We start from the raw sequence: 27,807 nt of genomic DNA on the forward strand, positions 1-27,807 counted from the left end.
TTCACTTCCCTGTTTCTCCCTGGCATTATCGTGTTTGCGTCCATCACCTAGAGCCCTAGTACTCCTTCGGCCATGGCAGATTTAGGTGCTCAGCAAGGTCGCAATTACCGACCGCCACCCCAGTATGGGCACGCATCGTCTTTTCAGCGAGATGCTGCCTACTCGGAGATTTTCGGGGCGAACCCCACGGGCCGTGCACAGACGATGACTTCTCAAACTCCTCCCTTCGCTCAGGACCGCGCCCGCACCACGTCTTCCCATACGGTGGGCGAAGCATATATGCATCCCCGAGCTGCTCCTCCGCCGGCGGCGTCACCGATTCGTCAGTCCTCCGACGGATATGGGTATCCCCCCCCAAATGGATATAACAACCATCACCCTCCTCCGCAACGGCAGCCAAATGGACCCTATCATCATTCTCAACCACCTCCTCAAAACCTTCCGCGCCCTTACCCGGGCCGTCCCCAGTATCCTCAGCCCCAGCGTCTGGATTCAAGGCCTGGTCCAATGCAACCACCTTATCCAAATAAAGTCCCCGGCAGGCCTCTTCCTCCCCCAGCACTTAACTCAGATCAGTACAGGTCTCGTTCCATGGCTAGAATGGGTGGCCCTCCCATGTATCATCAACCTCCTCCCCCGAGTAACTTCAACCATACATCAGCAAACGCCTTTCGACAGCAACCATACCACCACGCAGGCTCTATGACTCCACAAGGCCGAGTCGTTCCGGAACGGCGTGACAATGAACGCTCCATGTCCATGAGTTCGTATACTTCGAACTATGATCATGCCCGGACGATCAATTCTGGACGGATTGTCCCAACTAGGCGTCGAGAGTCAGGCATGGAGAAGGAGCGGACTGAATCGTCACTCTCGGGTCAACCTATCTTCGAACAACCTATCCCCACCTCGATGGTTCCCGGGCCAGATCCGCAGTCTAGATCAAGACGTCCGAGCGATACATCGATCAACTCTCGAACATTTTCCATGGCATCCACCGTCACCCCGGAACGAACGACTAGTGTACAACCGGGTAATGCCGTCATTCCTAAACCAGCGAGCCAACCGCATCCCACCCCACATCATAGTCGTAGATCTCCTCTCGTCTATCCTGCTTTACTTTCCCGCGTGGCTACAGTGTTTAGAGAAAGGATATCTGTTGGAGAACGACTTAAAAATGATCTAGCATATACTAACGCTTTTACCGGGGCTGAAGCGGTGGATTTGATATCTTACATTATTAAAACGTCTGATCGTAACTTGGCCTTGCTGCTTGGGCGTGCGTTGGATGCCCAGAAATTCTTCCACGATGTCACCTATGACCATCGATTGAGAGACGCTCCAGGAGAGTTATACCAGTTTAAAGAAACAATGGGCGAAGAGGATCCGGTTTCCGAGGTCAACGGTGTCTTCACCCTACTTACTGAGTGCTACTCTCCAACTTGTACCAGGGATAAACTTTGTTATTCTATTGCCTGCCCAAGACGACTTGAGCAGCAAGCACGATTGAACCTTAAACCTCAACCAGGATTAAGGTCCTCCGCGTCAAAGGGAAGCTTACATGACAATGATGACAACGATGACCAGAAACTATGGATCAACATGGTTCCTAAAGAAGTTGCTGACAGCATTGATGATCGGGAGAAGAAGCGCCAGGAAATTATATTCGAGATCATGTATACTGAACGCGATTTCGTTAAGGACTTGGAGTATTTGAGAGATTTCTGGATGAGGCCCCTGAGATCTGCCAACAATACTAATCTTTCCCCGGTTCCGGAACACCGCCGGGAGAAATTCATTCGAACCGTTTTTTCAAACTGTTTGGAGGTCTTAGCCGTCAACTCTAAACTGTGCGAAGCTCTGAATGCCAGGCAGAAGGAGTCCAGTGTGGTGAAGACAGTCGGGGACATTTTCCTTCAATTCGTACCACGTTTCGATCCCTTCATTAAATATGGTGCTAATCAATTGTACGGAAAATACGAGTTTGAGAAGGAACGAGCATCGAACCCTGCATTTTCCAAGTTCGTTGACGAGACTGAACGCCTCAAGGAATCAAGGAAGCTCGAGCTGAATGGCTACCTCACCAAGCCAACGACTCGATTGGCGAGGTACCCACTACTTTTGGAACAAGTCGTCAAGAACACGGCGGATGACAATCCCGACAAAAAGGATATCCCCAAAGCTATTGCTCTTATTCGAGATTTCTTGTCACGGGTCAACACAGAAAGTGGAAAAGCCGAGAACCATTTCAATTTGGTGCAGCTGAACATGGCCTTGAAATTTTCGCCTGGAGATTATGTTGACTTGAAGCTCACGGAGGAAAATCGAGTAATGTTGACTAAGATGGGTTTCAAAAAGGGCCCAACAGACTCTGCCGAGGTCACTGCATATCTATTTGACCATGCAGTTCTGCTGGTTAGGATCAAGGCTGTCAATAAGCGAGAAGAATACAGGGTGTACAGGAAGCCTATCCCTCTTGAACTTCTCGTTATCACTCAAATGGAGGAGGTGATCCCGAAACTGGGCCTTGCCAAACGACCATCTGGAAACCTCATTGCCGCTACCAGGGCTGCCAACAATACCCCCACTTCATCTAAGGATGGCTTTCCCATTACATTCCGACATCTCGGTAAGGGAGGCTACGACCAAACTCTCTATGCAACTTCCTCGACACAGCGGAGGAAATTCATCGAGCTTGTCGGAGAACAGCAACGAAAACTCAGGGAAAGGAATAGCAACTTTTACTCCAAGACCATCCTTTGTGAGAAGTTTTTCACTTCTTCTAACCGAGTCAACTGTTTGGTGCCTATTGGTAAGTGTTTCATTCTCTGTTTTTTTTTTTTTTTTGTGTGTGTGTGTATGTGTGTGAAGAGGGGTGGGGTGTTTGTAATTTTGGAAGTCGCAGCTAATTCATGAATTTGGTGCAGATGGAGGGCGAAAACTGGTCTACGGCACGGATAGTGGCATATACATATCGGAGCGATGGCCAAAGGACAAGTCGGCGAAACCACGGCGTGTCCTTGACGCAAGCGGTGTCACTCAAATCGATGCCCTTGAAGAGTATCAGTTGCTCTTGGTGCTAGCCAACAGGACGCTTAGTTCCTATTCGATGGAGGCGCTGGATGCCAGTGAGAACCAGAATCCGTTGGTTCGTCGACCGAAGAAAATTCAAGGACATACCAATTTCTTCAAGTCCGGAATTGGGCTCGGGCGACATCTAGTCTGCTCAGTAAAGACATCTGCCTTGTCAACGACAATCAAGGTGTATGAACCTGTGGAGAATCTTGCGAAGGGGAAGAAGAAGCCATTGAGCAAGATGTTCCAGGGTGGCCAAGATGCTTTCAAGCCTTTCAAGGTTAGCGTTAATTCACTAAGTTGTCGCTTCCATTCTTACCACTTTTCCTTGCTAATTTATTTCTGTTTCTAGGAATTTTACATTCCTGCGGAATCTTCTTCCGTCCATTTCTTACGAGCAACACTCTGCGTAGGCTGTTCTCGCGGCTTCGAGGTTGTCAGTCTCGAAACCACTGAAAGACAATCGCTGCTGGACCAGGCCGATACCTCCCTCGATTTCGTTGCTAGAAAAGAGAACGTAAAGCCCATCCATATTGAACGGATGAACGGCGAGTTCCTCCTTAACTATAGCGACTTCTCCTTCTTCGTCAACCGCAACGGCTGGAGGGCTCAGCCAGACTGGAGAATAGCGTGGGAAGGAAATCCTGTCGCATTCGCGTTATCGTATCCGTACATTCTCGCTTTCGAATCGAGCTTTATAGAAATCAGGCACATTGAAAGCAGCGAACTAATCCACGTCATGACGGGACGGAATATTCGGATGTTGCATTCGTCTACTAGGGAGGTAAGTTATTGACAAATAAATTTATCTCCTTTCTCTCTTTTCTCTATCTAGAACTATACTCTTTTTCTTTCTCTTGTTTCCCCGCTTTCATTTCGCCGAGGACGTTGTTTACCTAATGCCAACTTTTCTAGATTATTTATGCGTACGAAGACGAAGCAGGCGAAGATGTGGTGGCTAGCTTGGACTTCTGGAACAAACCCGCGTAAGCTGGCATGAAGCGGGGAGGAACCTGGAAGGTATGAAGAAAAAAAACAGCCACTGTAACGAAGCAAAACAAAGAAAAAAGGTATTTTTTTTGTTGATAATTTTCCTGCCTACTGTCCCTGTTTCACCTTCCCCAGATGAGCTTTGGCGAACAATTTTTCGAACTTTGGTCACAGTTATTTTCTGCGAACGATCTTGCGCTTATTTATTCCTTTATCCTTTCTCAGTTAAATTTTTTTTATATTTTTATAGAAGTCCCTTCCGTTTGTTTACATTCTTCGTTTCTCTTTCTTCTTTCCCCTTCCCCCATTTCCACACATACGCACACGTACACACACTTGACGAGAATACCCCCGCGTCATTTTTTTGCTTTACTTCCCCCTTGCTCCCCGTCCCAAATATCTTCTTCTTCAACCTGCTTAGTTTCACCAAGGCTGGTTTAATTTCCCTGATTCTTTTCTATCCTCACTTGTCATGCTTTTGTTTTTTCTTCTTTATTTCCTTTTCATCCAGCACTCTTATGATTTTACTATATCCTTTCCACCCTTTATTATCCAATTTAAATTCTGCTAAGCGCATCCGCTCTCCCCACCGAAGAAATCTATATTAGCTTATCGAAGAGTATCTGCCTCATGAAGTTAACCAAACATTTCATTCCCCCTTTTTCTGTTTGGCTTTCACTGCTGCTCCTCGTTTTCTGCACGCTCGTTTTTTATATCTATTGCATGTGTGTGTGTATGTGTGCGTGTGTACTATTCACGTGTGTTATATGAACACATTCATGTAATTTCCAAGAGATTTTCTGTTTTTGGCTCCGTCGAGATTTCATAAAGCAGAAATTTTATCTTTCAATTTATTGATTTGGTTCGTTTATTTTTGATGAGTACGAGTTTGAAACCTTTTATATTCATATTAGTTATTGCTCCTTTTTTTATTGATTTGACTTCCTTTTGTTCTCTCACTTTTTGGGAATTACTTGTTTTCTCTCTCGTCTCCCCCCCTTTTTTATTTATTATCTATGATTTATGATCTATCCATTCAATTTTTCAAGCTTGCTGCGTCTGCTGAAACATCATATTATTCCTTGAGTGGTCGTCTTCATTCATTCAATATCCTGAGGGTTCAGCAGATCTGTAGATACATGCTAGCAACAACGAATTATTATATTATTTATCCCTTCTGGAAACTAGCTGGGTATTTATGTAAAATATATAACTATATATCCGTGGACATATCCGTACAAGGTTAATGAGGCTTTGTTTTGTAACTACAGGCATGTATATATATTATCTACTCGTACCTGAAGATATTGGCTCATATTTTTATTAATCCTTTAATCTACTATCCACACAGTCTTGAATCGTGTTATGAGGTTAGTGGCCAAGATGTATCTACAGATAGACAATTAAGAACTTGTTCCATTCCCCATCCTTCAACCACAATTCCATGATTTTGCCCCGTATTTTTGAAAATCAGAGGGGTTAATTAACTAACTCGAGTTATATAAATAAAATTTGCTATCCAATCTGCAGAACCCAAGTATATGAATATATTTTACGAAGGCTTAGTTTAAAAAAAAAAGACTTTTACTATTCTTTAGAGTCCATTCCTCAACCAGACCCAGCCGCTTGTAAAATGAGAAACGATGGATTGCGAAGGGTACCGTGTGGTGAAAAGTTGTCAACAAGACAAGGAAAATCATTTAGTTTGTTACACTTTGCCCTGTACCATATGCTTGAAAGTTCTCAGGTGCCTACTTAGCCCTTTGGGGTCGACTGATTCCAGATACAACTTCTTCGCACGCCTGTTGATGTCTTCAACAAGCTCCGGCTTGAGTTTGGCCTTTCGGTCAAATGTGTACAGTCCGTTCACTTCCTGTTCCACGTCGACACTTTTAAAAAAAAAGTTCATTTCGTTTATTAATGAGCCAGTCAGCTTAAATTGCACTGAATATAAATAAATGGCAAGTACTCCAATAACCAACTCGCACACAGTTTACAACCCTGAGGCGGAAAACTTACATTTGGGTATATACAAATCCACAGCAATGACCACCGCCAACGACACCCATCAAGAGCTTTTCCAGCCTAGCAAGAAGATCTGCTGGATCACTTGCAGTAGTGTAACCCCAATCACCATCGCCTTTTACATTTGGATCGCTTGGTGCAATATTTACGCCGCCGAATTCGGTGCACATAATTGGCGCCCCCTTTCGGTGTCTACTTCCGCCCACGAACGTATGGCGACCCCCTTTCTTATCAAGAATACCCTCCACAGTCTTACAGATTGTCGTTAGCGCGGGGCCATCACTGTAATCATGGAATGTGGTTAAGTCATCGCAGACATGCTCCCAGCCGCAGTTGTCATTGACGCTTCGGGTCGGATCCAAGCATCTATGGGCGCTGTTAGCAAATTTTGTCCAGTAAAACAACGAACGGAGAAGGTTTGCAGGATTGACCATGGGATTTCGACACACTTGGTCATGTAGTAAAGGCTACGGATGTGGTTCTGTTGTTGAACGTTATCCTTAAGCTCAGGGTAGCCCCAGGATTCATTGATCGGAGTCCAAGTGACAATGCTAGGGTGGTTTATATCGCGTTTAACCGCTGCCATCCATTCTTCGTTGAATCGATCCACATATGCATTGCTAAACTCGTACCCGTTTGCCATCTCACCCCAGACAAGAAATCCGAGCTGATCCGCAAAGTACAAGAAGCGAGGGTCCTCCACCTTTTGGTGCTTGCGGCAGCCGTTGAAGCCCATGCTCTGGGCTAATTCAATGTCATGCTTAAGCGCCTCCGCGGATGGCGGCGTCATCCCAGTTTCTGGCCAATATCCCTGATCCAACACAAGTGCTTGGAAGATTGGGTGGCCATTGAGTCTGAAGGTATGATCACCAGTGGTCCAATTTAACTCGCGCATACCTATTTTCGTCTGAACTTCGTCCAAAAGTGTTCCACCACCATCGAAAAGAGACAACACAACATCGTAGAGAAGGGGATGATCGGGAGACCATAGAGCAACCCCATCAAGCCAAGCAGTATGATCCTCGAGAGGTGCGCCCTCCAGGAGACCCGAGGGGAGTTTCCCAAGCTGCTCACGGCTCAGTTTTGCACGAACAGCACAATCCACGACGTTGGAATGTTGGGGAATGGAGATTTGGGAAGTCTTGTCTACTGTCACTCCGCCAATGGAAATCTGAAGCTTGACATGGTATTTACGCCAAGCTCGCCGGCCGACCAAAGAAATCGTAGCATGAAGCAATCCGCCATAGATGTCATTCGACCGAAGGACAGTGCCACCACTACTATCCGCGATTCTCGCGCGAGGCACACTCTCTAGCCACACAGACTGCCAGATGCCGCTAGACGGCGTGTACCAAATCCCCTGGGGCTTTCCAGCCCAGTACTGCTTGCCTCGAGGCTGAGTCAAATCGTATGGAGAGTCCCGAACACGAATAGTCAACCTTGCGGACTGCTGCTGAGCTTTGATGAACTCGCTCAGGTCCAGATCAAAAGGCACATGTCCACCCCTATGCTCACCAACATACTGGCCATCAAGCCAGATCGTAGCTTCATAATCGACCGCGCCGAATCGGAGCAGCAGGCGGAAATGTTTCTTCAGCTCCGCTGGCGTGCGAATGTCATCAACCAATCGTTCGTACCAGATAACTTCATGCGGTTCGCGCTCCCCGATACCGGATGCAGGAGTTTGGAAGACATAGGGCACTGTGATCTCCAATTTTTGTAAAGTTTTCCCGGCGCCACTGTTCTGTCCAGCAGTCACAGCGATTTGTTCGGGGAGGCCTCGCAGGTGCCATCCATCCAGTATGCCGCTGTCATCGTCATCATAGAGAAAACTCCAGGGTCCATTGAGTGATTTCCAGTTAAGGTCTGAGCGAGCAAAATCTGGCCGCGGATATTCCTGCACAGAAGATGCCATAACGGCCATTCACAACTTGCGTTCAGCGCAATTCAAGACCAAAGAGGGAGAATTGATAGATAGTCGTCTCCGGGGTCGACTTAGTCGATTATGTCATCATACACCCCGTTAAGAGCAGGTTTGTCTTTTGCAGAGGCTGGATAGACAGGGCCTTTATCAAGGGCGATTTTGAGTTACTAGTATTTGTGTAGTGCCGAAGTTACTGCGACTGTAGGAAAGCGAGATTACCAACCCAGCTATGCCGAATTTTTTCGTAGACAAGGACTAGTACCTTATAATGCACATTGCATCATGTCGATTGGAACAATTTCTATATATATGCAAGTGCGGAACCAAAGGTTTTGCATACGCTAGATGGTGAAATGGAAATACAATTTCTCAGCTATAAAACTGAACCCAAATCGACTACAGGTTTGTTGACCAGTATGTAACAGATTTACCATGCATATTTCTAGCGTTTGCATGGACTTGTGTTCCACATGGGAGAGGACGGCGTAACGAAACACATAGCAGAGATCATTCAGTTTTGCTTCTACTCGTCCCTGAGACACCCAGGAAGCGCTTGGGTGGGAGTACTGTGCATCCGAACAAAGGAGAGAGGGAAGCGGTTAGGCTAATGGCTGCTGATTTGGTTGCCTGTGATTTGGCTGGTTAGACAAAGAGGGAGTTAGGATGAAGGCTGAAGAGGATTGATGGTGCAGCAACAGCGGGTAGGTCGAGCTATCCGGTAGGGTATTTTGCGAGTTGCTGGGGTATCGCTGTATCTTTATTTAAAAGAAGGAACTGGGCGAAAGGATAGCAATCGACAGGTTTCTCGAAAGAACTGGGGACGATATTGAGTGAACCTACTAAATACCAGGACAAAAAAAAAGGGAATGTAAGGAGACAAAGGAGAGAGAGGTGGTCAAAAGATCCCTGCCTGACCATGGCGAGAAATCATGTATGAGAGTTGTATATCACACAGCAGGGAGCAAGAGGACAAGTGGAAAAAAGAACTCAATGAGAAACGCTTGGAGTAATGTAAGGAGTTGGACAAAGGTAGGAAAGGCAGCAAAGTATATAAAATATAGAAAAGAAACAAAACCGACAATACAATTCGAAGATTAAAAATGTGCTAACTCAGCTATTTCGCCCTTCCCCATCACCACATTTCCCCCTTTTCACTCTTCCTGCGAAATTGGCAGAGACAATAACATCAAATAAAACACAATGGAATAGAGAAAAGAGAAGAAAAAGAGCAAAAAATAAAGTCGAACGAAAATAGGAACGTGATAAAAGAAAAAATACGCAAATATAAGAGAAGGTAATATGGGAATAGTCATTCAGTAACTGTTTTCAGAGCGAGATAAAACGGGGAATAAATAGTAGGCCGGGCGAAGACAAAGGGCAAGCGGAAAAAAGGGAAAAAATCTCTCTGTAAAAAGACAGTAATAGGGTAAGGTACGAATTAAAGGATGAGTAGGAAAAGGAATTGGAAGGAAGGTACAAGCTTCGGCAAAAATACCCAGGGGAGAGAAATTAGGAGAAGAATAGATGATGTGATTCTAGTAGGCGAAAGTGGATCAACTTTTCCTCAAAACCACTTTTTTTCAGTGGGTTTGCCAGAGAGGGATATATGGGTGTAAAATGTTGGTGGTCAGGGCCAACAGAAACGAAAGAGCAGTGTGAATTAAAGGGCGAAGTGTGTAATGAATAAGAAAGCCCCCAACCAAGCTAAAGAACGATAATCCCCAGAGAAAAGCATTTCACGGACAGTCTTTTCCAAATCTCAAACCTTATTTTCTCTCCCTTTCCCCCATTAGAGACGTTCTGGTCGCGCTCATCTACAGTTGCCATCGCTATATTAGGTGATGTCATATTATCGGCGATATCAAACCGCCAGTCACTTAGGTTACGTCGTCTTGATTGGGTCTTCGGATGCCGTTGACTTGTAATCCAATCCAGTCCGATTATGCGTTGACCTCGCCATTCAGTTCATCCTGGTGCATGTGGTTGTGGTGCTCGCGTTGCATCCGTGCCTCGATCTCCTTCAATTGACTCTCACGAGCAAGAAGTTCCTGTCGTTTAAGCTCGATCTCACGTTGCACCTTGATCTCGATCTCTCGGAGTTTCTCTTCCTCCCGGCGAAGTTGCTCCTCCTTCAGGCGGACAGATTGAGAGGCAAGGTCTTCAGGGTTCATGGACGAATCTTGGTTACTGTTTGGAGTCCGTTAGCAAACCATTGGAAAGGATTAAACGAGAATGTGCAAAAATATAAACGTACGTTCCAGCGCCACCCTCCACGCTCTTGCTGAGTTTCTCGGTACGGTAGTTCTCGTAGAGGAAGTCGTGTGTAATTTCTTTCAAGTCTGCAAGATGGCTGTGCAAAAGCGCGCTGCGAATTGCCAAGAAATCTGAGTGACGAGGATTATCAACTTCGACCACACCCCACGGGTATTGTCTCGCACGAACTTTGCGGCCACCAATCTCTAGAACATCCTCTGAACCAACAATGGCAAAGGGCATTAGACCTCGAAGTTCAGCGTTTTCCTCAACGGTATCTTCGTCATCCTCTTCGATGTCATAGGGGAAGTTGTACACAGGGATACGATAGTGCTCAATATCCTCCATAACAAGCTTTTTCGATTCCGCAAGCTCCGCAGGTGTTAGCGAGTCAGCCTTGCCAATAACGGGGATGACGTTGACGCGTGGTGAAAGGCGCTTCATCAATTCAATGTCAAGTTCTCGCAGGCCGTGGCCGGTGGGAGTGATAAAGTACAACAGAGCATGTACACGATTGTCACGGAACCGAGGGTTACGCTTGATCCTGGATTCTTCAGCCAAGATGTCATCATATTGGCGCTCGAGATATCCGACGATTTCTGAGAAACTACATTGCGTGCATATTTGATTAGCTAATATTACCCCAAGAATGCTCCGATCCAAACTGGATATGAATTTGGCCGCACCTTTGCTCGTTGTCAATTTGGTCGCCAAATCCCGGGGTATCAACGATGGTTAGCGAAATGCGGGTGCCTTCCTCATCCAGTTCGAGTTCTTGTAAACCAGTTAGTGTTGGGCGCAGTCCAATTGGCATTAATCAATCAGATTTCATTGGCACTTACCAACGGTGATGGGCTTGATACGGACGCCTTCCTCGAGATGGGCATTTTGGGCGTCATCAGCATCTTTCCCCTGAAGAACTTTCTTTCCGCAAAGTGTGTTGACAAAGGTAGTCCGGCCTGTAGCAAATACATCGGACAGTTAGATTTTTTTTGTTAAAAGAAGGAAATCAGTAATCCACGTCTAGATGAAACGAGTTCAACATACCTGTTCCGCTGGCACCACAGACCATCAGACAGAATTGAATTCCTTTCTTGACATTCTTCTTCCGACGGATCTTAATCTGGTCATAACGCCTGTCAGATCGCAGCATGGTCACGACAATTGGGGAATAGGAATGGGGTAAATAATACGCCGGACAAACGTATGTGACTGCGTATAAACAATTCTTGGATAGAGGGAATGAAAGGAATAGAGAGACATACAGCGTTGACAGCAGAAGACATGGTGGATTAGATTGCTGGTGAGTTGGAAGGGGACGGTGTAACGGAGATTGCTTGGGAGAGGCGAGCGGAGCGGATCTCCAGCGAGGCAAGAGGGCCAGGAGAAAAAGGAAGAATGGGAGAATTGACACGCAGCAGAAACACAGAGACAGAGAGGAGAAGAATGGGAGAGAGACAAAGCAGGAGGACTGGGACACAGATGTCACAGGAAAAAAGGGTTGAAGTCGAGATGGTTACTCGAAGCAGTAGGGGGCGTGCTTGATTTTGGGCCTGAGACGCAGCTGGGGGTGTGCTTACCACCCCAGAACGCTGCTTACCGCCAAGCACCACCAAATGGAGTGTGTAACTGGGTATTGCAAGTACACTAGTGGTAATAAATCCAGTTAAGGGGCTCTGTTCCTGCTTGTTGGAGTGGACTGTATTAACGCTGTATTGCCCTACCACGTCGGCGGGAAAGGTTCCGTAATTTTGGTGTTTCCCCCTTTTCATCCAGAGCTTGCACGATAACACGCCAGATTTCCGCATACAAATTTCATAGGTCTACACGCAAAGAAGCCAAGACAACGTTGAAGAATGATCAACCTATACCAGGACAAATTACCTATGGGCTCGCTCCTTTCGATAAATTCCAATAAGGAACTCTGGCATATGGGGATGGCAGGACAAAACCGGTGGGCCGTGAAACATCACCACTTCTGGTACCTGGTACAAGACGTCCCGCGTTTAGGTTGGCGTATTTTGGATACCGGAATAATGTAATCCCCTTGGATCGTTGGCACTCCATTCCATGATCAGTATCCACGTGATATGAGCCAGATTCGGAGCTTTCCCGGGACGAGAACATCGAAGGTAGAGCTATATACGATACATCTAGAGATGATATTCTTATTTAAAATAAAATATCTTCACGAATCTTCTGTCCACCTCGATTACATACGGTGGACCTAGCCCTACTTAATCCTTTCACTTTTCTTCCTGCGTTCTGTTTTTCTGTTGTATGCCTTTGCGCATCTACCATGACCCCAACCACGCCGATGTTTACCTTATTGGCATAATTTGCTGCCTACGACGTGCAAAGTTCACACGATGAATACCAGACAGGTTATAGATACCTCGACGGGCCCAGTGTCACATTCAGCCGCCTTTAACGCTGACAGCTCTTCATTCTCTGTCGGACTTGATACCGGCTTCTGCGGTATGGCCCTTCTTTGCGGCGATCTTTCCTGAGCTACGACATACACATCAGAGATCCTTGTACGCTAACTATGTACTCTACATCTCCATCTTTAAACAGTTTTTAACTCAGACCCATGTGAACTCAAAGTTTCAAGAGGTGAGATATTTTCCTATAAAAATCAAAATACATTGGATATACTTTATCTATACATTAATCCCCCGCTGGTACTTTTTATTGTTCTCCCACGATTTCCCCTGCATTGATTATTTGGATCTGCTTGGGCCCTTAATACTTAACTGCCCCTCCTCAATATAGTAGATTTCAATGCAGGCATCGGGGTGGTCGAGATGTTGGGTCAATCTAATTATCTAGCTCTGGTGGGTGGAGGCCGCAAGCCCAAATTCCCCCAGAACAAAGTGAGTAATTTTTCCTACTTGAATTTTTGTTGCTTTTCGATTTTGGACTCTGCCAAAAAAATGAGTCAACATAAGATTATATATAATAACAAACATAATTTCACCCTAATATATTAATTCATTCCTCCTTTCTTATTTGCAAAGTTGATTATCTGGGATGACGCAAAGCAACGAGCAGTCATCACGCTCGAGTTCCGCACTTCTGTCTTGCGCGTCCGATTATCCAAGTCCCGTATCGTCGTTGTGCTACATAATAGCATACATATCTTTGCCTTTTCGATCCCCCCGCAGAAATTGTCTGTCTTCGAGACCGCAGACAACCCCCATGGCTTGGTCTGTCTGGAGACCAAATTGCTAGCTTTCCCCGGAAGATCCCCAGGACAGGTCCAGCTTGTCGAGCTCGAGACGGGGAATGTCAGTATCATTCCGGCTCATAGCTCTCCATTAAGAGCTATTGACCTTAGCCCCAATGGCGAGGTTTTGGCAACGGCGGGAGAGACGGTAAGTTAAAAACATGAATTTTCCTCCAAAGTTATAAGTGTTACGGTTTAAGGTGAGTAAAAGATTTTGAACAAGGGCAGCTAAATTTGATTTTAACATGCAGGGAACGCTGGTTCGAATATTTGCTACAACAAATTGCGCAAAGATGGCTGAGCTCCGGAGAGGTGTAGATCATGCGGAAATATTTTCGCTGGCCATATCCCCCTCAAACACGCTTCTCGCCCTCACGTCAGATAAATCTACCTTGCACATTTTTGACCTCCCGCATGCTCGCAACGCCACGCCTCCCGTAGAAGGCGCAAACCAGAAATGGGGTATCCTTGGGAAGGTCCCTCTGCTCCCTCGGGTATTTTCCGACATTTATTCTTTTGCAAGCGCTCATTTTGAGATTGGCGATGAGGGTCCTCTTGGTTCTGCATACCTCCCTCCCCTGGGCTCCTCGCTCGGACGACCATCGAAAGGGGTTATTGGATGGATTAGTGACACGACTCTTCTGGTGATAAGTGCCGGGAAAGAGGGTAGGTGGGAAAGATTCGTCATCGGACAGGACCACGATGGAAAGCGATATTGCGTCAGAGAAGGCTGGAAAAGATATCTTGGAGGCGGTTGAAAGGCGGAGCACCGAACAGACTATTCAGAAAGACACCTCTTTTTTTTAACTCTTTTATCTTTCGCGAGGAATCCACGGGACACTTGGTTTCACATGACGATTCGGGTGAAATTTTACCATATGTTGGTGAACTGGATGATAACAACACGCATTTCCCCACATCATGGATCGCGGAAATGAATACGGGCATATACCGCTCCAACGAAATGTAGGCGAGGCGGCATCGTAAACGGTCTTCGAGCTCCGGCAGGAAATATATCTCAGTACCGGACATCTTTTCGAGTTGAATCGAGAATGCTGTAACCCTTGGGCCCAAAATTGGATATTTATCCGTTTCCTCCATTTTCGGGTAACGAAGTGACAGTATTTCCGTAACTTATTATCACAGAAGAAGGTCGTCTGCAGCTCTAGAAGCCGGCATCTCAACCGCGATCTCTTCTACCTCGATGGTGTCTTCGCTCTCTCAATTGGGATGGTGACTTTGATCGCTCGTGCCGTGAAAATTGTTTTTCTCTTTCCGGGGAGTATGATCGATCGCCTCGATGTCTTCGATTATGATAGCGGTGGTGACGGTGGCGATGACCATGTTTATCTTCTTTCTCGGTGTTATCACTTCGGCGCTCCTTTCGTTTGTTTAGACGCTCCAAAGCCTTAGCTACCTCCTCCCGTTTCTCCTGTATGAGATATTCTTTCATGGGATCTTCGTCATCATGTTCTTCTATAAGTTTCTGTAACTCCTTCTCCTCCTTCAATAAAGGTCTTTGTTGAATCTTTCGATCTTCCGTATCAGTATCACTATCGCCATGTTTCGTAGCTCGTTTCTGGGCCGCTTCTTCACTGTTCACTTTTGACCTCTCACCCGTTTCACCAACGGTCAACGCAGCAACATTATCTTCCAGTCCCTCTTCCTCCTTCCTTTTATACCTCGCATGATCCACTCTTATCATTCTGCCCAAAATTGTCGCCCCGCCCAAGTTATCCACTGCCAAATCCGTGCTTCGCTGGTCCTCATACTTCAAAAAAGCGAACCCTTTGCTCTTGCCCGTCTCTTTGTCGCGCACTAAGTTAAGATGAACCGGTTCCCCATACTGGGAGAAAATAGTTAATATATCCCCTTCGCTAAGGTCGGAAGGGAGGGACCCAATGTAGATGTACGCTGTGTCGCGGTAGTCGGCATGCCATGAAGCTTCTGGAGGTCTAATAGTTAAACGGGGAAAACGGAGATTCATCAGCTGCGGGAGTTCGAATACTTCGACAGAATAAGAAATATACAGGGCCACCCAAAGGACTTACACGACATTTTCAAGCTCTCGCTTGTTCAGCGCTTGAACCTGGCGGATGGCGTTCATTCCTAGTCCGTTTGGAATGGGGAGGGATCCAATTAACCAGCGTGTTAAATAACAGCACTAGCTAGTCTTCTATTTCTCGAGACTGTGCCTCTAGGTTTGTAATAAATAATAATCCAATATTTGTGCAAATGGTGCATTTAGTAGCGTGGTAGGTGCAAGGTGGGATTTTTTGACTTGCGGAGTTGGCTTTGGAAAAAGGGCGGCGAGCGAAAAAACGCGTGACATCAAACCAGGGGTACCTAGAACTGTTTGAACTGTCAGCTCAACCGACCTTGAAGACAAACCTGCGATCAGAACAGTTTCTGTGCCTGTCAGCCATTTGAGAAACTGTAATTCAATACTTACGCAAATGGAAAATCAACCAGTCTAGCTATTTCATATCTCCGCTTTTCGTTCCACCACCGCCATCCAGCTTGTTCTTCTCCTTGAATGTTGAAACCGGAATCCATTCGGTTTCGTATTTGTTCAAACATCCGCGAATACTTATCCTCACTATTTCTTCGTGACTAGGAAGTGTGGGCATGGTACCGTCAGCATGGTTGGAATTGGACAAAGGTCATCGATTCTAAGCCAGGGGAGTAGGCCATCGAGTAAAGATGGCGCAAAGAAGAACATATGGTCCTCTATGCTGGATGGAGTAGCAAGCGGGAAACGATTACCGGAAAAGAATCTACTAGTTTTGGGTTCGTGTTTCCCTGCCCTTTGAATTGTTTCAGGATATTTATGCGTTATGTCGGCACTTTGGGTCGTTGGATCGCGAAAGCCGTCCACGAGCATGAAACCTACTTCGTTCCTTTCTGACCCGGGTTGAATGTTATAGGCGGTACGCCTGATAGCCAGAGAGAGTTTCTTGAGACGTTATCATCAGACGAGTCAGATCCACGGGTGCACTCTGAGCGACGAAAAGGAAGAGCGCCTCCCATTGCGAATCAGTTCGCGCTCGGGTATACTTATCAGGATGTGTTGGATGCTGACCAGGAGGGTACGAAATACCAGGTATATCTGTGCAGTTTAGCATAATATTAGCTAACATCTCTCCATAGATATTCTTGCCCGAGTTTCAATCTATCTACTCTCCGAACCGTCGTCGTCCTTCGCACCACTTCTCAAGCCGCTCCTCACCCCGAAAACCGTACCGGAGACGCTGATAGTGATATTACTGGACTGGGAAAATCCTTGGACGTGGGTTCGACAGCTACGAGAATGGATTCGTCTTCTACGTTCTGTCCTGATCTCTCTTGATGATGAAACTAAAGTAGTAATGGAAGAAGTTATGACTGAATGGCGAGACCATAAAAGAGGCGGCGATCCAGCATCTTCAGCAGGCGGGGGAATGACAACCTCTGGTGGACCAGTTACAATTCCCCTAGGCCCAGGAGAATGGGATGAAGGCTTAGGGATTCCTATGTGTGTCGTTTGTCAAGGCGTATGTAAAATTTTATACTATTTCTTTCCCACTCACTCCGGTGTAGAGGCTGGTACTGACACTACCGTGATTTGCTAGGCGGATAAAATTGAAAAGTTGGAGAAAGAGCATGGCTGGCATGAGGAGGAGTTTGACTTTATTCTACAGTTCATGAGAACGATTCTGCTGAAACGTATGAGTTTTCCCGAGCTCTGCCGCATGAACAAGCTGACCATCCTACGGTTTTATAGATGGGGCCTCGCTCATATATACAACACCATTCCTTGCCAACTCGTTACAGAGTTTAATCCACTCCTCCCTTGGAATCCATTCGTTACTCAAGAGACAATCTCTGAAACACAACGTCATAGATAGAGATAAGATATTAATCCCTTCAAACTGGGATTCATGGGGGAAAATCCGAATAATTAGAGAAGGATTTGATATAGAAGGAGTTGGGACAGGCTGGTCCATTGAGATTCAAGACAAACCTAAACAATTTCGCGGAGTATCTGAGAATGATGGTGATAATCGAGATGAAGAAAACGCCAAGAACAATTCTGGGGAAGTGGATATGGAAGACGGTAGCAGCGCCACTCTCATCTATGAACAAACCATCCGAGATCCCAAGCTGAACTTATCCATTGCCCGAAGTACGCAGCCCGGAGGGGACAGGGCGATCGAAGTGGAAACGCGGGATATGCAATCATTTTTATCCGACCAACTCCAGGTTCTTGAACAGCTCAAAGCTGAAGACGAGCAGCGAGACAAGCAGTTGCGCAAGGGAGGCTCGCTTAAGGATCAGGACAATAGCATCCCTATGGACGAGCCATCTCGTGTGAGTGAGCATATCGGACCCGTACAGTTTAACATGGGAGGCATTCAAGTGGACGCGGATGATATGTTGAGAAAGCTGAAGGTAAAATATCCTACAAACAATTCCGTTTTATTTTCATTCCTCACATCGATACCAAACCAGTTTGACTAACTCTTCCACCTCCCATAACAGGAACGGGAAGCGAATCGAACTCCAGTCCGCAAAGATCCCTTACCACAAACACCCACCACATCCCCCGGAAGCGGGACCGGCGATGACAAGATGCAAAACCAAGCCCTTGCGAGCTTCTTTGCAGGTCTTGTTAACAAGAAGACGACTGGGAGCCCACGTCCCGGCCCGAGTTATTGAATTTATCCGTGCCACACTTCCTTAATTGGTTTTGATTTTTTTTTTTTTTTTCCTTGACGGCTTTTCCTCATTCTACTCCGGATAAACAGCAATGTAACATTACTCTGGCTAGTGCTGGGCGCATGAAAAGATAGGTCAAATCCTCTTCTCTTTACCTACTTGACATGTTGCCTATTTGCAACTCGGTCTTTAAACTGAGGCTGGCGGAAATAGTTGTATATGCAATAATCACGTTGGCCGCTATCTATTATTTCCTTACATTGTTTGATTCGATAATACCCAACCTTTCGACTTCATACCCTTTTCTGATTGCAATTCTACGCCTTTCTTGACCTGAATATATATCGTATGCCGACACCTGATTACCCTCGTAGAGTATTTAGCTAATTAGGGAAACAATTGCCTCCATGTAATGGACTCCTGATGAATAAGATTGTTATGAAATAACACAATACCGCTTTCGAGGTAACGTGGAGCCAGAAGAAACATTATGAAAAAAGAATTAGGCGGGGCATAACCGGATATATAGCTAGGGATAAGAGGGAGGGATGTATGTACAATTAAAATAAGACCGACAGAAAATCCGGAATAGAGGGCATGTATTATTCGGTATTGGTGTAGAAGGATATCCCGGAACGCAACGCGCACACCTGTGGCATATGATTGAAATGTATGCACATCGGCAAATTAATTATTAGGCCCAGCATCAATATCCACCACTGGTACAACTGTGTCGCCCAACTTGACAGCTTCGGGGTTACTCGCTTCAATACCAGAGTACTTATTAATCCAGCCAAGAACTTGTTGATGCCACACCAGGCTGTTCTCTTGCTTGAGCACCCAATGGCTCTCATCTGGGAAGTTGAGGAAGCGACTAGGGACTCCCCTTTCCTGGAGGATGTTGAAGAGAGAAATGCCTTCTGCCACAGGGAGACGGTAGTCGAGATCGCTGTGTATGATGAGCATTGGGGTGGAAAATTGTAGGATATTTTCAGGAGCGGACGGATCGAAGCGTTCGTAGTTGTCCCGTGCGCCCCAGAAAGTGCCGTTAAACTGGTATTTGTGTGTTAGAAGGGGATAAGATATACGGTAGGACGAGGCAGCTGATAGGAATAATGTGGAGTTTTAGGTATTGATTAGAACGTACCTCATGTTCCATGAACCATAGTTCTTCGGTGGAGATCTTGGCTGCCGCAACGAAGGTGCCATCATGGGAAACGAGAGCTTTGAACTTGCGACCGAGTGGCTTGCCTTGGATCCAGTTAATCATGAATCCTCCATAGCTTGCTCCGAGGGCAACGCCATGATCGGTGTCGATATAATCGAAATTCTCATGAACATATTCCCAAGCCTTTACAAGGTCTTCGTATGGGGCTCCGCCTGTAAAGATAATGAATTGTCAGCGGGAAATGTTCTGTTAAAGGGCAAGAGTTGCTATAATGTGGGGTCCAATCCTACCCCAGTCATTCTGAATTCTGTCACAAAGCTCGTCTCCGAATCCTGTGCTGCCTGTGGGATTGACAGCCACTACAACATAGCCTTGATCGGCGATAACCTTGGGGTTCCATCTCGTACTCCATGAATCTCCCCACGACCCTTGAGGCCCACCATGGATAAGAAAAGCGAGGGGATATTTCTTATCTGCAGAGAAGCCTTCAGGTTTCACAATCCAGGAATGAATCTTTTACGCATCAGCAAAGTTTTAACAAGTATAGATACAGATATACAAACCTTAGTCCAGTTCCCATCGAAGTAGAACTCCTCGATATCTTCGGGGCCTAAGCCTGCCAATTCCGCATCATGTTCGTTTGCAGAGAATAAAATTTTGGGTTTCTCGTCAGGAGAGGCAATGGTGTAGATGGCGTTTGACCAGATTGTAGTTGTAGTGGTGAGAACGGACGGCGAGTCCTTGAGGAAATGAAAGGCGCTAATAATACCATGGTCTGTGAAATTTTTGGGTACGTAATTTGCGCTTGCATCAGCAGGAAGAGTGAATAGTCTGCCCCGAGCGCGATCCTCGACAGACAGATATAAGCTCTCTCCATCAGGAGCCCATTTAAGAGCATCAGGAGATCTATCCCAGTTGCTAGCAAGGCTGATAATCTTGCTTCCATCCAAGGTGGAAACGTAGACGGTTCTGCGGTCAGCCTCATAGCTGCGTTCCTCCATTTGTAGATATGCGATCTTCTTGCTATCGGGAGAGAATGCAGGGCTGGATGAAGCACCGACAATGCCATTAACAGCGGCGCCGCTCTTAGGTCCATTTATGGGAAAAGCAACGGAAGAGCCATCGTGGGGGACAATGAAGATGTAGCTGGTGGTGAGGTTGGCCTTTGGAAGCTCCGGAGCTTTGCTCATGAACGCAACAGTCTTTCCATCAGGGGACAGATCATAGTCTCCCGCACCGCCAAACGGTGGGCCAGGACATTCAGCATGCTTTACGGGAGATACAAGGTTGTGGAGATCCCCGTCGAAGGTGTACGCATGGCCGTATCCTTTTTTTAACGTGCCCGAGAAAATAGCATTGAATTCTGGAGTCAGCCAAGTATCCCAATGGCGAGTATAGATGCTGTCATAAATGCGGGCTGAGCTATAACGCTTCTCCGCCTGCTCTTTGTTGTAAAGTTTACCATCTCTTGTCGATCTACCAGAGGCTACGAAATTAACGTCGCCTGATTTGGTCCTTACAGCCTTGAAATCTTGAAGGGGGCCATTGAATGAGGCAACCTTAAGACTATAGCAACTGTTAGTAGTTGCACCACGCAGCGCGCCTGTGTAACTAAAACAACTTACCTTTTTCCGAAATGTCTAACATCGGAAGCCCATAGGTCAACTCCACCCGGCACATCTGAGCTAGTGCTATTGATATAAAGAACTTGGGAATCCTCTTCCCCTAGCCAAAAGATCTCCGAAACATTGCTATCATCGGTCAGAAGGCTAATGTCTCCTGTTTTCAAATTAAGTAAATTCCATTCGCTTTTAACTGTATCATGCTTTTCGAATGAATACTGGGAGACGTGAAAAAAAGCGAGTTCCTGCCAGCTGAAGTCAGAGCATACCAACCAATAAAAAAGGCGTGCCAATTTCGGCAGAAGATGTGCTTTTAGAAGAAAATTTGGAAAAGAAAGAATGTCAACTCACTCCTGATGGGTTCGGGATCGCTTCGCCTCGTCGAGGGGCAGAGATGAATTGCCTATAACCCAAAAATGTGTGAGCATGATACGTTGAAAAAGGTTCGGGCAATTCGAACAGAAATAGAAAACAGATGCAGCTTACTCAGGAGACATCGCAACAGCCGATGTCACCAGCGCCACGGCGGAGAGCCATGATAAAATAGCCATGGTGGGCGTGGCTTCGCTCAATCAGGATCTGGATACCCAGGACTGATCAATCCTAGAAGTAAAGAGCTATTTCAATAGAAAATATAAAAAAGCCGTCAAATTTTCCAGCGGTATAGATGCATATATATGACCACGGCCCACGGATCGGGGACATAAACGTGAACCTCCGACAGGGCTTGTTGCGTTGAAAGGAAACCGGGAAAGTGACTCCACACCCCAGTGCTTCTCGTACGGCCTTAGAGCCTTGGACGCAGGAATCCCTGAGCATGGGTTCCCCTCTCTAAGGTGGCATTTTCCGTACGGCGTAGAACGATCTTCCCCATGGGATGGGGCCAAGATTCCCGAAAGCTGGATGATGTTCTGGTGCGGAACCACCGAGGGGAGGCAGCCAGTGGTACACAGGAATATGGTGCAGTTTCCCCATATCCCGTCCGCAACCGCACGCCAAGTGCGTTTATGCAGGGAGTTGTATCACGCCAGATCTGCGGCATTACGGCAGCCTATAGTGACAAATGTGTCAAATAGGTTTTTTATACTAGTGTTACAGTGTACACACTCCAATTATATTCATTTTATTTGTAGTCAATTAGAGCTTATTGATTAGATATTTTAGCTCTATATTATCTTATGTCATCAAGACTCACTAACCCTATTGGTTATATGACAAAATAGGGGTAAGAATAGAGGTAAGAATAGAGGCAAGAATAGTGGTCAAAGATCTGTGAGAAATAAGATTTCTTACAAGAACAGCAACTGAGCTCTGTTTACAAGAGTCTGATCAAAAATTGATATAAGTAGTAGCTTATGAATCATCTAGAGATCAGTTAGATAGTATTCATTTTTTGATCAAAGATTTTATAAACAATTGTTTGTATTAATATCAAACTTTACAAAGTATACTATAATCTATCAATCATTCTACTAATCAATCTTGATGCTGATGCTGAAATCTTGTCTCATTTGTAGATGAATCAAGATAGTTTGTTTGTGTTTTAAGTTTATTAGAATGACTCTTCTTCATCTCCATCACAGCATCTTTCATCTTCTTCTTCATCTTCTTATCTATCTTCATCAGAGTGTCTTCCATCTTCTTTACAGATTTCTTCTCTGTCTCTGATTCTATATTATATTTCAACTTCTTCAACTTGAACAATTTGAATAGATTCTTCTCTATTTTAATTGTCTCTGATTTGTCAACTTTGGCTTCAGATTTGATTTTGGTTTGAGATGACTGATTTTATTTAATACAACTTAGATTGAGTAAATTGACAGAGAGAGCATGTTCACATTTGATTATCAATGTAGAGATATTCTCTTCTTTGACTTTGATATCTGATGATTTGACTTTGACATTTATTGGTTTCAATGATTGTTCAATGAAATGATTGAACTCATTATAGATAACAAGATATATGTGAATAATTATAGTTGTTGAGATTGATGAGTGCATTTTCTTAAATAAACTCAATAACTTCTTCAAATCTAACTTTCAAACATCAGAAGTGAGCATTACTGCACTATTCTTTTCTGTAATTAAGACAGAAATAAATACATCAACTGAAGAAACAATAGAAAGAATATTCTTCCAGAATGTATCAAATCTAACAGTAATAATTTCTAGAAAATCTTTCATAGTGAAAAATTCACAATCTGAGTAGATTTCATTCTGAATTTTATCTATATAAAACTGATTAGAGTTACTCTTTAATTGAAGATTTTATACTTATGAATTGACTCTCAGTTGTAGTATGTTTGTAGTTTTGCATCATTGTATTCACACTTTCAAATATAAATAAGTAATTTATAGAATTTCTGCAATGAGAAGAGCTGATTCAGCTCAGATTTGATAATAGATTCCTTTATAAGTGATGTATATTGAATTAATGTACTGGCATTGAGGATTATTTGTTGAACTTTCTGTGTTTTTTGAATAGCCAGTTGATATACTTGCTGAGAAGATTCAGAATCAAGAATTGTTGCAGAGAGTGATGATATCAGAGTTGAAGAACTGAAACTATCTTCAATGACAATGATTTCATCATTTGTTGAAGTGATGATGAAGGATTTCAGTGTGAATGAATTGACTTTACCACAATAAGAACAGACAGCTTCACTAATACAGTGTATTTCATGAGAAAATCCAGAACAATTGAGACAAAATAGTGTTTATATAGTGAAGGAAATCAAGATGATAATAAACAACAAAACAAAACTGAGGAAATTTTGTGTGTGTGTGTGAATGTGTGTGTGTGTGTGTGTGGATTTTGGCAACTTGATTAGTATATTGATTAGTATAATAGCTAACTGCTTTTGTTGACTCTAGACTATCTATTACAGATTAGCACATCACATATCTAGATATAATGAGTAATAAATAATATATAGACTGGCCGTCGGGACCATGAATTACACATTTGATTTGATTTGGTTTGGTTCCAGTCCATTTCTTGGCATGATTTTAGTGGGATCAGGACCAGAATGGAAGTGTAAAGTGACTAGAATTATCAAAACATGAGTGAAATGAGACTAAAAAATCTTGATATTCCATGTAAAGTGACTGACTATCAAAAACAAGAACATGATCTGGGACTGATCATGATTTTGACTCAAGTTTGGTCCCATTCTGATGATTATATAATACATCAATCTGATGATATGATTGGTGGAGATATTACCCCTATCTTGCTTAGTGCTGCTGCCAACCTACCCACCGCTGCCAATCTACCCACCACTGCCAATCTACCCGCCGCTGCCAATCTACCTACCGCTGCCAACCTATCTATCACTGCTAATCTATCGCTGCTAATCTATCGCTGCTAATCTATCACCGCCAACCTACCTACCGCTGCCAACCTACCTACCGCTGCCAACCTACCTACCGCTGCCAACCTATCTATCACTGCTAATCTATCGCTGCTAATCTATCGCTGCTAATCTATCGCTGCTAATCTATCGCTGCTAATCTATCGCTGCTAATCTATCGCTGCTAATCTATCACTGCTAATCTATCGCTGCCAACCTATATAGGGTAAATCATGGTCCCATTTGGTCCCATTTTGTAAAATGGGACCAAATGGGACTGGGACCACTAATTTATTAGTAAAACATGATCTGGGACTAGATTTATAATATAAACAGTGTAAAGTGACTAATTTACTAAACACTATATGGAACCAGGACTAAGATATCTAATAATGGGACTGAGGAAAAATTTGGTCCCAGTCCCATGCATGGTCACACGGCCAGTCTAATAATATATCAAATTAATATATAAACCATCTGTGTATAATCAACAGAATATTGTTATATTAATCAAGTAAGCAAATTCATGATTGAAATATCTTTTAATAGTATTAATAACTCTAGATTTGAATATATAAATATAGATGATAATGATATTACAAGATATAGAGTGTTCAGTGTATACATATATACTGTGATGTATATTTATTGCAATTATATATATTTATATATATAGTTATTCTATATTAGTAGATTTCAAAATTCACAAAGTATTAAATTTAATATATACAGCACAATTAATAAAGTAACAATATTAAAAGATACATTCTTGAGAATATTAAAGAGTGATTATTATAATACTTATTTATATCTGAACTAATTACAAATTACAACTCTGATACATCAGACTTGTCATTCTCACTATTTTTATTATAGATTTTCATTTCTATCATATTATCAAAATTCATCTCATGCTTCTGTAATTGTTCTGTCAGTCAGTTTCAAGCATCAGATGACTTTTCAGATTCTTGTAGAATAGAAAATTGTTGAAATTGTATATAATTGTATACAAGTTGTTGCAGCTGAAGATATACTATTTTATACATATACTCATCAGCTTTATTAACAGCTGCAGCAGTGATCCTTTCAGAAGAAAATCTCAACTTTGAAATATAATTCTGATATTAATTCTTTGTCTTCAGCAGCAGATACTCATTGATATCTGTCAAGTATTAGTATTCATATGATATTAAATAAATAGAAATATTAGTGATAGAGATATTACATACTTCAGTTTTCAAAGTGTATGTGAAGTTCTGAAAGCACTTGTGAGTCTGATTTTAAACCAAACTGTGATGTATTATCAGAATGATAATACATCATTTAGAGCTGTTCATATACTCCATCAGATTGTTTACATTGAGTATGAATTTAATGATTATTTCAGACTTCAATATAGTTTGCCATCTTCTATCAAATAATTGGCATATAAACAGCAAGAAAGACAATATAATTGAATACAGTATTGCTGTGATATAGACCTCTATCACTGAGATCTAGAAAATAGTGCTGAGAGAAATATTAGTATAAAGATTAGTATAATAATTAGTGGAAAGAATAGAGAATTTCATACTCTTCAATAATTTGCCAACTGTTTTGCAAGTTGTCCCCATCAAGATTCAATTTACTGATTTAGTGTACTTATTTCAAATTAATAGTAATCATTCAAAGATGTATTTGAATTAGTTGCTTGATGTAGTTTGAGTTGTGCAGCTGCAATCATTGAAGTCTCAGTCTCTTGATCTGAATGAATAATCTGAGAAAATGTATCAGTGATTTGAAGAACATCAAGAAATTGTTGAAGAACAGAAATGACAGTTCAATTGATGATTTCAATATATATTCAGACAATATATTGAGAGTATATATCAATTGCTGTATATATTTCAATTCCTCAGTGTTGAAGCTTGTAATAACCATCAATAGATCAAAGATAATTTGATTCAGAAATAATATAGAATTCTTGATGATATTGAAGATCATTCAGTTGATACTTAATTTCATCTGAATCAAGAATCTGAACTGTTTTGAATAGATGATCTCTGAATTTATTAGTATTATACTAATCATTATATCAATCAATTAAATATACTGTAAAATGCTATACTCTTACTGTCTAAAATATGTGTACAGATGCTCTCTTTCAAATCTCTGAATAAATCCACTGTCAAGCTCTTTCTGTACAGTAGATATAAACTCTTTTTATATCTCATCACTCTTATAGTCATCTCTTCACTGATGAAGTTTTAACTGCTGCTGAATTTGATGAAGTTTATATATACAAAGTTGAGACTCAGAATATTTTTATTTAACAACAGATAGAATATTAACATTCTGCAAGCCTTGTGAAAACAACTTTTTAATAAGATATTGAATTTCATCATTGACTTTCCATTTCTTGTATTTTCTAATATTCCATTTCCAAAGACAATGGCTAAGAGTAGATCAACTAACTTCAAGATTATGAACTTATTTTAATTGAGAGATAATATATTGATGAGTTCAGTTCTGTTGATGAAGATCAATGATAAAATCTTTATAAAAAAGAAGATGAGAATAGTCAGCAGAAGACATTGTAAAAGAAAGTGAAAGAAAAAATATTCATTTATCTTAAAAAAAAGAAGAAGAAGGGGGAAATAATAATATACTAAAAAAATAAAGAAGAAATTAAAACAGAAAATACACTAAACTAGCTTAAGAGTTCTTAGTCATAAAAAAAAATTTTCATACAAAAAATTGATTAGTAGAATGATTGGTATAATCACAAAAACAAAACAATATATTAGTTTTCTGAAATAAAAAGCATACACTTATCTGAATTCCATGTCATTTGCATAAATTCCTTCAGAGTCACCTCCACTTTCAAGACTCTATAAGCCTGTTTATGAGTATCAATAGTTCTTTTTAATTCCTTGATCATTTGCTCTTCTCATCATTCTTTTGTTAATCTTGATTCAATTTATTCTGTATAAAACAGCATTTTCAAAACAGAGAGCTTCTGATTTGAAATTTTTTTCAAAAAATCATAGTAGCTGACAACATTATTGAAAGAATGATGTTGCAATTTTTTAAAAAGATAACTGTTGATATCTTTCCACAAGCAAATTCATTGATTGTATAAAACAACAGAAAGTCTTTCTTCTTTTTTCATCAGCTTCACTTCTTTCTTATATACAGTCTGCAAATCTTTCTCAGTTGATATATTTTCTTTGTCAAATTATTGTTCATCTTTCATCTGTCATTTCACTTCTTGTATAATTTCCTCAGAATCTAACAAATGATTCCACACTGTAAGTCTGTGATTGATACTTAGAATGATTAATATAATAATCAGTAGAATAGAGGACTTACTTTTCATTTGATTTAGAGATATCTTTCAGTCTCTGTTTCAGCATCAATGCTGTAATCTCTGTGCTAAGTCTATATTCTATCAATATCTATATTAACAAGATTTCAAAATTTTGTTAATT

The 27,807-nt window shown here is 42.8% G+C and overlaps 7 protein-coding genes across 7 annotated transcripts; 3 read left to right on the forward strand and 4 right to left on the reverse strand.

Annotated features, from left to right (window-relative positions):
* Positions 1 to 72: 72 nt before the first annotated feature.
* Positions 73 to 4,639, forward strand: HCBG_08957 (rho1 GDP-GTP exchange protein; the record flags this gene model as incomplete). Its single annotated transcript, XM_045436006.1, has 4 exons — positions 73 to 2,812; positions 2,928 to 3,355; positions 3,428 to 3,859; positions 3,991 to 4,639. The coding sequence occupies 4 exons, from the start codon at positions 73 to 75 to the stop codon at positions 4,063 to 4,065; spliced, it is 3,675 nt and encodes a 1,224-aa protein (XP_045283328.1).
* Positions 4,640 to 5,773: 1,134 nt separating this feature from the next.
* Positions 5,774 to 8,005, reverse strand: HCBG_08958 (beta-galactosidase/beta-glucuronidase; the record flags this gene model as incomplete). Its single annotated transcript, XM_045436007.1, has 3 exons — positions 5,774 to 5,954; positions 6,085 to 6,456; positions 6,540 to 8,005. The coding sequence occupies 3 exons, from the start codon at positions 8,003 to 8,005 to the stop codon at positions 5,774 to 5,776; spliced, it is 2,019 nt and encodes a 672-aa protein (XP_045283329.1).
* A 1,949-nt stretch (positions 8,006 to 9,954) lies between these two features.
* HCBG_08959 (septin) lies at positions 9,955 to 11,752 on the reverse strand (the record flags this gene model as incomplete). Its single annotated transcript, XM_045436008.1, has 6 exons — positions 9,955 to 10,201; positions 10,269 to 10,874; positions 10,954 to 11,041; positions 11,110 to 11,226; positions 11,315 to 11,390; positions 11,533 to 11,752. 6 exons carry the CDS (start codon positions 11,551 to 11,553, stop codon positions 9,955 to 9,957), a joined length of 1,155 nt encoding a protein of 384 aa, XP_045283330.1.
* A 706-nt stretch (positions 11,753 to 12,458) lies between these two features.
* Positions 12,459 to 14,254, forward strand: HCBG_08960 (SVP1-like protein; the record flags this gene model as incomplete). The annotated part of the gene is made up of 5 exons (XM_045436009.1): positions 12,459 to 12,745; positions 12,845 to 12,883; positions 13,043 to 13,143; positions 13,288 to 13,644; positions 13,748 to 14,254. The coding sequence occupies 5 exons, from the start codon at positions 12,637 to 12,639 to the stop codon at positions 14,252 to 14,254; spliced, it is 1,113 nt and encodes a 370-aa protein (XP_045283331.1).
* On the reverse strand, positions 13,703 to 15,704 carry HCBG_08961 (RNA binding domain-containing protein; the record flags this gene model as incomplete). The annotated part of the gene is made up of 2 exons (XM_045436010.1): positions 13,703 to 15,451; positions 15,548 to 15,704. The coding sequence occupies 2 exons, from the start codon at positions 15,601 to 15,603 to the stop codon at positions 14,677 to 14,679; spliced, it is 831 nt and encodes a 276-aa protein (XP_045283332.1).
* Positions 15,705 to 16,138: 434 nt separating this feature from the next.
* On the forward strand, positions 16,139 to 18,194 carry HCBG_08962 (dynein light intermediate chain; the record flags this gene model as incomplete). The annotated part of the gene is made up of 6 exons (XM_045436011.1): positions 16,139 to 16,286; positions 16,424 to 16,585; positions 16,647 to 17,029; positions 17,108 to 17,201; positions 17,260 to 17,927; positions 18,018 to 18,194. The coding sequence occupies 6 exons, from the start codon at positions 16,139 to 16,141 to the stop codon at positions 18,192 to 18,194; spliced, it is 1,632 nt and encodes a 543-aa protein (XP_045283333.1).
* A 687-nt stretch (positions 18,195 to 18,881) lies between these two features.
* HCBG_08963 (secreted dipeptidyl peptidase DppV) lies at positions 18,882 to 21,535 on the reverse strand (the record flags this gene model as incomplete). Its single annotated transcript, XM_045436012.1, has 7 exons — positions 18,882 to 19,247; positions 19,342 to 19,574; positions 19,653 to 19,875; positions 19,926 to 20,928; positions 20,988 to 21,202; positions 21,336 to 21,387; positions 21,471 to 21,535. The coding sequence occupies 7 exons, from the start codon at positions 21,533 to 21,535 to the stop codon at positions 18,882 to 18,884; spliced, it is 2,157 nt and encodes a 718-aa protein (XP_045283334.1).
* Between the last annotated feature and the right edge of the window lie 6,272 nt (positions 21,536 to 27,807).

The sequence above is a fragment of the Histoplasma capsulatum genome (genome assembly GCF_000150115.1).
Source record: "Histoplasma capsulatum G186AR genomic scaffold supercont2.19, whole genome shotgun sequence".
NCBI lineage: Eukaryota > Fungi > Ascomycota > Eurotiomycetes > Onygenales > Ajellomycetaceae > Histoplasma > Histoplasma capsulatum.